This window comes from Myotis yumanensis, unplaced genomic scaffold, assembly GCF_028538775.1.
Source record: "Myotis yumanensis isolate MYYU_CA2020_CCGP unplaced genomic scaffold, mMyoYum1.0.hap1 SCAF_8, whole genome shotgun sequence".
In the NCBI taxonomy this organism is placed as follows: Eukaryota; Metazoa; Chordata; class Mammalia; order Chiroptera; family Vespertilionidae; genus Myotis; species Myotis yumanensis.
In genome coordinates, this window is record NW_027223759.1 from 81,355,546 (window position 1) to 81,368,807 (window position 13,262).

The 13,262-nt window shown below is 35.1% G+C and overlaps 1 protein-coding gene across 6 annotated transcripts in view; it reads left to right on the forward strand.

Moving 5' to 3' along the window:
- The window catches only part of DPP10 (dipeptidyl peptidase like 10), a 1,368,028-nt gene that overhangs the window by 1,263,070 nt on the left and 91,696 nt on the right, over positions 1 to 13,262 (forward strand). For all 6 annotated transcript variants that reach the window (XM_070423111.1, XM_070423110.1, XM_070423113.1 and 3 more), the window contains one exon: positions 4,903 to 5,023. In XM_070423111.1, coding sequence (XP_070279212.1) covers positions 4,903 to 5,023 — 121 coding nt within the window. The remainder of the gene's footprint in view (positions 1 to 4,902; positions 5,024 to 13,262) is intronic.

Sequence of the window (13,262 nt, forward strand, 5' to 3'; positions counted from 1 at the left end):
GAAAGGGCTTCCTGATATGAATAATTGCAAATGTCAAAGGATGGGAGTTCTCTGATAGTGATTCTATCTCCAGAATGTCAGGTGCTGGTGCAAAGGTGACATGAATGATTTGAATGAGTTGTTCTATATCTCAGTGATGATCCTGCAGGTAAATGAAAGCAGTGCTCAATAACCCACAGAGATTTATTCAAAGTCAAAATGTCAGAGGTAATCAAACTATTTAGCTTGTGCTCATAGCTTTACTTTGCATGATATTAATGGACACTTAGAATTGATTGCATACTGTTAAATTAAGGAAACATAATTTTTATAAAGTTGGATGATACACTATGGCTTTTAGTAATATATGAAAGTCATTAGGGTGATAAAATTGAAATAAGGAATAAATGAGATAATGTTTTGAAAGTATTTTGAAAAATGCCAGACAATTGGTAATGTTCACTAAAAAAAGTATACTTTTTGTTTCCTTTGCCTTCTTAAACACGTACTGAGATACAGTACATGTTTAAGGTGTAAAATTATATAAACTACTCATGAAGTGAAAAGCGTAAGACAAAAATATGTAAAATGTGAATTGTGGTTTGTGTTCAGATGGTGAGGACTTCTCTAATTGGGATGCTACAAAATAGGAATATAATGAAAATAATAGGACATAGGTTGGGGCTAATATACCATAGATAATCTTAAATGCCAGATTAAGGAGTTTGTATCATATGTTTTTAGGGGATAGGTAGCCACTAAATGCTCTGAGCGAAGGGAAGGGCACAGTTAAGAAACATTTGGACTAACCACATTGAAAACTATTAATATAGCAGACTAGATATTATACTGTCTAATATCTATATAGTATAGTATAGTATAGTATAGTATAGTATAGTATAGTATTGCAAAGTAAATAGAAGAACTGAACTAAAAAATTTGTGAAAAATAAAAATAAGTGTTTAAATATGAGAAGAATTTAAAAGGCAGACTCATTAGAGCTTACATAGGAAATGATGTATACTATACTATACTATACTATACTATACTATACTATACTACCAGAGGCCCGATGCACGAAATTCATGCAAGAGTAGGCTTTCCTTCCCCCGGCTGCCGGCACCTGCTTCCCTCTGGCACCCGGGGTATATCTTGGGATATATTCCTAGAAGTGGGATCACTGGGTCAAACGGGAGTTCCATTTTTAGTTTTTTGAGGAAACTCTATACTGTTCACAGTGGCTGCTATTTTAATTGCTCAGACCAGAAATGCCTCCATCCTCCTGGATGCACCCCACCCCCACCCCCACTCTTCCTGTCTGCCTAATTAAGCTAACTAGCTAATCCTTCTCACCATCACCATAGGAAAACATGCCTTTCACCATATCCCTGCCAGAATGAGTTATCTGGGAAAGTCATTATAATTTTTTCCCCAGAAAACAAGTCACAGTAGAAGGCAACCCAAAGACTATCTGAACTCCACTGTAACTTTACAGATTCTCTTACATCATTACAATGCTTGGGGATTTTTTAATAATTCAGTTTTCTAATGTAAAATTATCATGATAAATCACTTAAATCAGTAAGGGTAGAATAGCTTTTCAGTAATATTTCAGTTAAAAGAGATTCAATATTCAGTTATATTTTTGTTTTATTTTGCTGGTTTTTTGTTTTCTTTTAAGCTGGTGAAAAGTTTGGGAGAGTCTGCTGTGTTTGTATCAGGTATTATCTCCGTTTGAATCGGTCACAATGGGCTAGTTTACACTGTGGTCACTCAATCTCAAACTCTTAATGACCTTTAACACCAATGGTTCATTTCTAGCTATAGCCCATTACCAATTGGCTAGGGGTGGGGAAAGAATTTGATCCACGCCTATTTTCCACCATTGAAGCATTGCTGGTGGTTGTGGCAGGGGGCAGAAAAGACAGAAAATTGAAAACCCGCTTTGAAAAAAAATTCTACCCAGCAATAACTGTATGTCTGATCACTTGGTAATTAGCAATATTGACTAACACATTTATTAGAATGATTTCTTGAAACTCTTATTACATATTTCTCAACTTGTCATGATTCAGTACATAGTATTTCTGCTGTCTTCCTGTTCCCCTAATGGTGACTTTACCAATTTAGAAGTATTTCGTAAGTGTATTAAAATAATAAATGTTGAAAAACTGGGTAGTTGGGTTGCTCTATAGATTGAAGAGTTAAATGGTCACACAGCTACCCATTTCTATTTGTTATACTGTTCAGGTGGCTCACTGAAAGAATTGATTGATGACATCAAAATATTATGACAGCTTAATCAGAAACATTAGGATAAATGACATTAGTGTTTGTCATATTTTCAATGTGATTGAAAACTAGCTGCAGCCCTTGATGATTGCCGTTTAGTACCAGCTTAAACTCATCAGTGTGTTCACCTCAGACTTGAAAATAGTTGCAGCTCTTGTATTGCTAAGGTAGTGCTTAGAGTTTGTGATTGTTATTTGAAACTATATAATTCTTGGAAATACCTTGACGATTGAAAGGGGTTGGGAAATTATGAATGTACATTTTTGGCCACAGAAAATGATCTTTTGGACAATCTCTGGTATTGCAGCTTTGAGTGAATGACATTAAAATTCTGATTCCATATTGCTGGATCTTTTGCATTGAAGCAGATGTCAGTTTCTTATGGATCCCGAATATCATCCACACTGTTTTTCAACTATAAATGTAATTACTGGTCAATGGTTTTGGATAATTTAATACATCTGATGAAATCATGGAGGTTTTATTAATATTTGACTTAGAGGGTTTTGTTTGTTTGTTTGTGTTTGTTTTTACCTTCAGAAAGCAGAGGATTTGGAACAATTTTACTTTGAGTTAAGTCACGTCTACCCCTAATAATAATAGCCACTTTGCTTAAGCAGCCTGGGTGTGGATGATCTGAATTGTCATTACTCACAAACCCTAATCAGAAGGTTCAGATCCAAAGAGGAGATTCCCTCTAAGTCAGGAGGACTTTGTGTGACTATTTTATATATATTTTGTAAGTTTTACAAAAGATGTGGAACTTAAGTTTTAGATGGCTGGAATAAAGTTAATATTTTTTCTGTCATGAGGGACTGTGAACGTCAATAAAATTAACTTCCATCCAGTTTTATGACACCTGAGATATAGGTCTTAAACTTTTGCCAAAGTGTGACACATATGCTTTCAATAATAAGCTTACTTCTATATTCTATTATCACTTGAAAACTTCCTAAATGAAGCAAAAGCAGTAAATATTATTTGCTAATAACTCTCCTCTTCCTTCTTTTCCTGCTGGTACTGTTCCACTACTACTCCTCCTAATAAATTTTCACATCAGCACCACGTGTAGCACTGGTCAATAGTTTGGGATAATTTATACCTTGCCTGAAGCTGTAGAGATTTTGTTTTGATTTAGAGTTTGGAATCTCATAAAGCTCAGGATTTTAAACCAAATTATCCTGAGTGTGGTCAGCCTTGCTTCTAGTAATAGACACATGTGCTCTATGTTCTATATTCATCATCTCATTTATTCCTACAACAGATATCTAGAAATTAGACATAAATATTTATTAAAGGAGAGGACTAAAATTTTAGAAAGCTACAGAAAAGTATCCAAGTCACTGAGATTTTAAATTTAGGCTGCCCTATTATAAAGCCCATACTTTTAAATACCCTGTTGTATATTTCTTTCTTCTCCCTTGCCAAATTCTTTTTATTCTATTAACATTCTCACCTGTAATATAAATGTCAGGTAGTGGTGGAATGATTAATTAAATACTCTAACTGTTAAATGCTTGCCAAATCCTCAAAATCAAAACAGAATATCAACAAAATATTCTGGATATTAACACTGCTTTCATCACTGTGCACACCAAGATTATAAATCTAGGGCCTCATAATTAATCAGATAATTATTTCAGAAGATGTGATGTTTGCTGTATTTGCTCTTGTGTAATGATCCTATAGCATGCTGGAACACATGGGCACTAGGCCAGCTTTCACATTCTTAGTAGAATGTTCAATCAAAATAGCAATTTGGCTCATGGTGGACAGTATTCTATTCCCTTCAATATGTGGATGAAACATGGTTCTATGAAGGTTATATTACTACATTGGTCAGCAGTTTGAAATGCTTATCACTAAAAATATTTTAAAGTGGTTATAAATAATTGTACCCTGATGTTACTATTATTTTGTTGATATTATTTGTAGTTGACATTATTGGGGCTGTTATTGTAGTTATTATTTTGGAAGACTCTATGATGTGTTTAAATAAAAAAATCTTTCCTAAACTCTCAGGCACAAGGTTATTATTACTGCTATGCTATTTGGGAAAGAATTGCCAGAATAGAGTGGGGCATAGTGAAGTGTGTTGACTTAACAATTACAAGGAATTCTATCTTCCTTTCCTTTTATCAGCAGATCTATATATGGAGCTAGATAGAAATCAGAGAGAGTCTGTAAATATTATTTCACTGACCACAAAAAGTAAAACGAAAGACGCCAACTTGAAGCCTTTCAAACAGTCAGTTGGCTATTACTAAAATGGTATCTGGTATAGTTTTCAGTCTCTTGAGGATGCAAAATATTATCTCAAATCCAAACCAATTTTATAGTAGAGAAAGAGATTATTAAGTAGATGAAAAGTTGTGGTTGAAAATATGGGTTTAAAACTTTAAATAGTGAGGATCATGATATTTCTAGATGAAAGTTTGATATTGATATGATAGAGAAATAAATAACTATTAATAATTGAAAGCAATACAAAAATATGCATTAAATAAAGACAAATTGAAAACTGACAAATAAAACCCTTAGCTCTTCAGCTATTGTTCTATAATACGAAAGCTTTAAAAAAAGGTTTCCTAATATGTTGGATTTGTTTGTTTTACATGTTTCCTGATCCAGATTTATATCTTTGAGAATAATATCTACTATCAACCTGATATAAAGAGCAGTTCATTGCGACTGACATCTTCTGGAAAAGAAGGAATTATTTTTAATGGGATTGCTGACTGGTTGTATGAAGGTGAGTTGAATAGATTTAGTTTCACAAGAATGCAAATGATATATTTGAATACACTATCTCTAAGAAAAATCTGTTCAATTCCAGAACAATACTTACAGCATTATTTCTTCTCCTCATTTCCTCTCAAAATTGCCTCCATGCTTTCATTTCTTTGTATGTGCTCATATTTTGACTGGTTGTGATTTATATCTAGTTATATGATTCCACATTTGGTATAGGCCAAATAGATACATATATTTTATTTTTGGTAATGCTTAACTAATGAAAGGCCAAATAGATACATATATTTTATTTTTGGTAATGCTTAACTAATGAAAGTGAATGATCACCTCTCTTGCACACAGGGATCAGATGTTGAATTTTTTTTGACTCTCTCAAAAAAGCCACTTTTAAAATTCTGTCATATTTTAAAAGCCATTGTAAAAGGAGGAAAATAAAACTTACCTAAAGAGTTATTTGAAATAACTATTTAATAGTTTAATAATAACTGAGAATATAAAAAAGAATCAGATATGAAAACCTCTATCTAGTTTGGTTATTTACCAATTGTCAGCTTAGTTATAAGTAGTAATTTTCTTGGGAATCAAAGCTTGAGTTTAATACTTAGATTTCAGACTCTGCAACTGATTTGGCAGAATATGCCAAGATTTAAACTAAGTTAGCCCATTTTTTTTAGAAATTATAAAGCTAAGTATCACCCAGAAAATACATTTTCTGGAGCAACATTGGCAAATGTAATCTCTACCCAGAGTCAATATTTCTAATTCTGTTTTAAAAACAGTAAATTACTTAGTTCATTTATTTCTTCATCCATTCTCTCCTTCAACACGCAGTTTTAAAGAACTGCTATGTTCTAACTACTTGCCTGGGTCTGAGATACATCAGGGAACAAAACAAAGTACTGCTCTCAGCACCTCACATTAAGAGGCACGTTTTCCTGAGTGGAGCTATTTTATCAAGAAAGATATGTTGTAGCCCTTGATATTTATTTATTTCTAATAAATATATTGGGATGACATTGGTTAATAAGATCATATAAGCTTCAAGTGTACATTTCTATCATATAAGATTTATATATTACACTGTATGCCCACCAACCACAGTCAATCTTCAGTTGATATTTGTATGTGTATGTTTACATGCATAGTTATATCTATAATATATTTTTGTGTATATGCCAGCTTCAAATAATCAAAGATTTGAGAGGCCACAGTTTATCCCCAGGAGCAGTAGTAGCTACTGTGAAAATAGCCATAATTATGCTATGAAATTTTTAAAAATTGTAATACCAAAATAGATAAGTAAGGTTCTTTGGTTGAGAGTGTTAGAAGCTAACTCTGGCTTTCTTATTTCAAAAAGATGAATTATTTGAAGAGCCTGGGATGTCCCAGTGAATTGAAAAAACAGGTGGAAAACAAATATGAAACCTGGGTATTTCTGGTAAACTAGAAAGCCAGAGCTAACCATCTCTTATCTATAGGGGATAGATTAGATATGCCCTTTATCTTTAAAATATTGTTAACTGCCCTAGCCAGTTTGGCTCACTGGATAGAGCGTTGGCCTGGGAACTGAGGGGTCCCAGGTTCGATTCCGGTCAAGGGCATGTACCTTGGTTGTGGGCACATCCCCATTAGGGGGTGTGCAGGAGGCAGCTGGTCGATGCTTCTCTCTCATCGATGTTTCTAACTATCCCTCTCCCTTTCTCTCTGTAAAAAATCAATAATATATATATATATATATATATATATATTAAAATATTGTTGGACTGTGTGAAACCTTGACAGATCAAGAAACCAGATCAATGTAGTGTGGTAAGTAGTCAAATCTCAGTGAACACGGGATTCTTTGAAAGAACAAAGGAGAGGGACTTAGCCCATCTTAGGAATTTGCAAATATTTTCTAAAGGAGAAAACCTCTGAGTTGAGTCTGAACCAGTGAGTAGAACACATAAGAAGAAACTAGGAAGGAAAACCAAAGCAAGGGTTAAAGCTTACAAGAGCACAATAGGGTTAAATAGCATAGTGAGGGCCTAAGGAATGAAAATCTGCTTATCATTAATGCAGCATAACATTTAAGGAAAAGGAAGTCAGCAAGAACCAAGAGATAGTGACAACAAAAATAATCTGGAATTTTAATTACATTTTGCCTGGAAAACAGGGAAACTACTAGAGTTTTTCAAGTAAGAGAGTGTCAAGATTAAATGTTTCATATAAATAAATCATTTGTCTCTAGTGTGAAGCTGGGGTTTCACACGGCAGCAAGAACTAAGGAGCAGCTATAAGGTGTTTTCTAGTATCAAGAGATAATGACCAATAGGACTATGGTTAGGGCAGGAAGAAGGAGGGAAGACTACAATTGATGAAGCAGTGAAGTAGATAGATCTTTGTGGTAAATGGATGGGGCAGATGGAAGACAAGAATGAGTCTCTGGCTTCTGGTTTGGTCACTAGTAAATAGTGGTGACAGACATAGGGAGCCAGCATTCATGAGGAGTAGTGGACTTCAGTGAGGAGAGAAACAGTTTAGTGGGAACACTGGTGCTTCATAGTCTGCTGGCATGCTACATTGTGTGACAAATTGTGATCCTTAACATCAAGTCAACTGGGGGTATACTCAATGTAAATTGTACTATCTTGACCAATGATCAAGATGACTTGGGTCTCTGTCCTTTAAGAAAAAATCATATAGTTTTTAGTATTGCATTTTAAAGAAAATTGTAAGGAGATAAATTACAGACCATTATCTGACAAATTAGTTTTTTTCTTAGTTAGAACATAAAAATTCTATATATTTGGGCTAAAAGTGAACACTGTGTTGAGGGATAGGCAGAACAAACAAGTAACAAAAACTTTTGTGATGATCTTGTAGGTCTGACACATTCCAAAGAGGAAATAGAAAAATGATAGTTTTTTGTCATTCAATTTAAACTCAATCCTTTGGGCTTTTCTGGTCTAGGCATAGTAGGAAACTCCAGATGGGCTATGTGATTTAATCTTGCAATGCTAGTATATCTAATCACTTGCTGAAGAAACCAAGATTCAGGCAGGATAGGCAACTTGGACATGGCCTCAAAGCTCATGAGAGGCAGAGCTTTAACTTGCATATGTATCTTCAAAGCCAGTGCGTAGTCCTAGTCAGCTCTACCTGTCACAGTTCATCACTTTTAAATGTTTCATAAAGGATGACATACATTATGCACTTAAGCCTTCAGAGTTCACTGGTCTTTTTTCTCAGCCAAAGACTCTGAACCCTACTATTCAGGGACTTAAGTCAATTCTGCTTTAGTTCCAAGAGAAGGGACCCTACCAAGGGAATTAATGTTAAGGTTTGGTAGAGGGATTTAAGCATATATTTTAGGACCTTGTATTCATATCATTGATTTTCCCTAAACATTTTTCCTGTTATCCCAACCTCTGTTTCAAGAGTCCCACATATACCTAATCGCCCACTATTACTTTGCTTGCTTGGTGCGCCAAGAGCACCTAGAACCCAGAGCTTCTCTTTTCCTTAAACATAAGCACCAAAAATCAGTGATTTCTACTAGGAATGCATTATTCAACAGGATGTGTGTGATAATCTAGTGTGGAGGTTTCCTTCTTATTACTTTACAGAACTCAATTATGACCTGAATTAGTAGGTGTGGGAGACTCAAGAGGTAATATATAACAGTTTCACTTACTTTTTAAATTGAAATTTGCCTTCTGTAAATGCAATAGGAAAAAAAAAAGATTAGATAAGGAATCACATAAAAGATAATAAAATGTTTTTATGCCTAATTTAAGGGCATGGCTTAATCTTTTTAGGACCAGGCCAATCTGTAAGTGTGGCTATTGTTCCCAACCGTAGTCACTAGTGTCAAGTCTTGAAAAGTTTTGAAAAGTGTCCTTTTAAAGCCCCTTTTCTTTATTTCTAGCATTATTCAATTCCTAAAGGAAGAAAAACAAATAAAACATGATGTACTTTAAAGAGTTAGTGAAGTTCAGAAGAAAAAGGTGTTATGTTCAAAATAAAAAATTTAAATATAATTCACACAAAGCACATCAAATGTTATTCATATAAATTAGTGTATTTAACATGGTAACTTAACTAAATAAAGTATCAGATGAATGTTTTATGAAAAAACTGTAAAATTCACAGTTGCCAAGTTTACAACTTTGAGATCTTTCATAGCATTGAGTCTATTAAATAGAATAAAAAATGACTGTCACTTTCAATTGATTAAGCATATAAAATAATGGAACTAATGATTTATATTAAAAGATTTATATTTAAGCATATTAAAATATCCCTCATATTTTTAAAGAAATTCATCTTTGAAATTCAGTCCAACAGTTATTGAGCACGTTTATCTGTCAAGCATCATCTGAGAGCAACACAATGAGTAGTACAGATTTTGGGTACTTCCAAATTATTGGAGTGAGAAATTGTAAACTATTTTCTTGGAGCATGGTAAATAGAAGTATAAATAGAACTACACATCAGCATACTGACTAGAAGTATAAACATAATTAAGTCTGATGGAATAGGGGAATATCTTTGCATTGCGCTTTAAGAATGACAAGAATAAACAACTGAGAGAAAGAAATTATAGGACAAACAATATTTTTATCAACAAAATGTGATTGTAACTTTTTTATTGTTTGATGAGAAAAATACAAAGTGCCTATTTTTATTGCCTTCTCTTGGACACAGAAAATTACATTTATTTCTTCACTGATTCAACAAATATTTATTGAGCACTTACTAAATTCCAGTAAAACTGAACTGTGACAGATAAACAAAAAACATTAGAGACGCAGCTATGGAAGCCAGAAGACGATGGGATAATGGATATTGCTGAGTCTGGGGGCAAACAAGCTAAGGACACCAAAGTCACTGTTGGATTTGCTACCAGAACTTGACAAGAACCTAATCATTCAATTGGGTGCACCAGAAGCAAGATTGCAGTGGGTGGAGGTGTAAATGGGAAGTGAGAAAGTTATGAATATAGATAATTATTTTGAGAAAGTAGACAGTGAGATACTGAAAATTAAAAGAAAAAAAATCAACTGCAGACTCACAGAATTAGCTAGCAATAGGATACTCAGAAGACCCTATCTGTCTAAGTTGATAAACAACAAATGGATACAATCAACTTACCTTTCAGAACTCAGTGGTTATATATTAGTTTTCTTTGTATGGAGGCTATGTTTTTAATTGTCTGTGATATAAAGCAACATGTATTGAAAATTCCATCTGTTCTGCAGTGAGATTTTCTAAATCAGTGTAAAAAAGACAATGAAGAGCCCAGCCTACGTTGAAATGCAAAGGAATGCAATTTTTAAAAAATACTTTGATTACAAATAATCTAATATAATCAACACAGGAAATTTAAATCCATGAGTAATGTCCCTATTTGTTGGGATTAAAAAAGTGTTCCTTATCCAAGAGGACTCTTAGAAAAATTCATATTAAATATGCTATTACTCATCTCTTTATTTCAGTTAACTTTGTTTTTGTACTTGAAGGAAGCCAAATAAATGTCTATTTGTACTCTCCTGCTTTTTTAACATTGTTGTGAGGAACGACTTTAGTCATAGATCACTGCAAATAAATGAGAGTAGATAATATAAGGTTTCAAATGGATATTGCACTCAAATCTGGGCCATTCTAATTCCTGAGAAGCACTTGTGCACATACTATAGCACCCCGGATGGAACTTGCTTTGCTTCTTAGAAACCCTAAGTGTGGATTTCAGATAACATGATCTTTCTGCACCTTCAAGTCTCATAAGACTTAGAGTTTACACTCAATTGGCATTTAGCATTTTCTTTTCATGTGGATGCCTCATGTTTCCTCATCTGCACTATAAGTTGCTTGTGTGAATCAGGGTGAAGATCAAAACTAGAAAAAATAGATATCACATTCAAAATAGTATTAATGCCTGGCCAGTATGGTTCAGTGATTGAGCATTGAACCATGAACCAGGAGGTCATGGTTCAATTCCCGCTAGAGCACATGTCCAGGTTGTGGCTCGATCCTGAGTTAATTTTTCTATCTCTCTCCCCCTCTCCTTCCCTCTCACTGAAATAAATTAAAAAACATATTTTAAAAAATAGTGTTCAAAGCTGTATATGTGAAGAGGGCACTTACTAAAGACAAAGGATATGCAAGTATCCTGTGGCTAACAATAGTTTAGCCATTGACACCTGAAACGAGAAGGGGAGGCAGCTATTACCTGAATCCTGTGGTTTTCACAATAATAAAAATGGTGAATTTTGGTTGAGAGATACAGCCAGGCCCACCACATGATTTCAATGGGTAGGAACCAAATATGTAGTAAATACCATGCACTAATTTTCTTCTGTCATTTGACTTGTCTGCTGGCCATACCCAACCAAAGTCAGAAACCCTGGGAGTATTCTTATTATTCAGATAAAAACGTTCTGTCCCGAAAAGAGGAGCATAAGGCATAGCAGTGTTAGTCCAGTTATATACACCTGCAATTTATAACTGCAGCTAACACTTTTGCTTTTTATATGATTCTGGGGGAAATGCTCCAATTAAGAAAAGAACTAAGGTTATTATGTGGCCTTAATTGCTAATCATGTGTCCCTTCATTAACTTCTTATTTGTTTTTTTCTTTACCTTCTGCCAACATTTTGACTAAGCAGCTTATTTACCTGGTGGATCAAACCTACACTTTAGTCCTACCAAATCATATTCCTTTGCTTCTTTTTCTTTTTTTTTTTTTTTTTTTTTTTTTTTTTTTTTTAATATATTTTATTGATTTTTTACAGAGAGGAAGGGAGAGAGATAGAGAGTTAGAAACATCGATGAGAGAGAAACATCGATCAGCTGCCTCCTGCACATCTCCTACTGGGGATGTGCCCGCAACCCAGGTACATGCCCTTGACCGGAATCGAACCTGGGACCTTTCAGTCCGCAGGCCGACGCTCTATCCACCGAGCCAAACCGGTTTTGGCATGCTTCTTTTTCTTAATGAGGATGCTACAATACCAGTTTGAAATGGAAATTGGAATGTAGAAATGTGAAATTGGAAAGTGAGGTGGAATTGAACAAAGGCATATTCGTGAATCTGCTGAGTTCCAAATATAGTCTTCCTTGCCCTCCTTGTAGAGTAAAGACACATTTCTTCCTGGCAGATGAGATTAATCATCAGACTCAACTCAGTGACTATGTTTTCTGTCAGTTTATTTTTCTCAGTCATATTGAGCCCAAAATGGTCAGAAGGAAATTTTAGCTTCCAATTCAGAGGAACATAATTACCACTATGTTCTCTGTAGGAGAGAATTCTCCTTTAGGCATTAAGACTTCTAAACCCACCAAGCTCATTATCATGAGGACAAAATCCAAAATGTGTCCAGAGGGTTATTAATTCATAGTGAAAGGGAACACTGCGCTTCCACCCCTGAGTTCCTAGATCTGTGCTTTCCTGGCTGTGCAGGAGGGACACTTGCATGTTGTAGGATGACATCCCAACTACAAGGTCATTGTCAAATAAATAGTGCCAAGACCCAGATGGCACATGCTATGTCACTCCTCTATAAGCCAGGTACATACAGCCAATGGGGAACATGATGAGAACAGTGAATTCCATGGGTCTGAGCCCATTGCCCTTCTTTTTTGCTATAAAATATTGCTTGTTTGGAAGTGACATAGTAATGAATGTTATTCTGTAAGTCCACAGATAGTAGTACTGATAGAACTGCAGGCAGTAAAGGCATATCCACATCTAGAATATGTATCTGTGTCTATAATGATAAAACACTACCCTTCTTGATGGAATGGCCCCCATGTAAGCCACCTGCCAACAGGAACTGCTGGGAAATACTGCCATATCAGCAGTTTAGTGACAACCACTGTTATTGGCAGATAATGGTGGGAGCCAGAGGCAAACTGACATTCACCTTGCCCATTGGGTTATTGAGAGCAGCCCTGCTGCGAGTGTGCTCTGGGGAATATTAAACGGAATGTCTTCACATTTTTACATTGTTACCCCTTCTGATAAATCTGTGCACTTATTGCTCCAGCTGGTTTGGCTCAGTGGATAAAGTGTTGGCCTGAGGACTGAAGGGTCCCAGGTTTGATTCTGGTCAAGGGCACATGCCTGGGTTGCCGGCTCGATCCCCAGTAGGGGGCGTGCAGGAGGCAACCAATCAGTGATTGTCTCCCATCATTGATGTTTCTGTCTCTCTCTCCCGCTCCCTTCCTCTCTGAAATCAATAAAAACATATTTA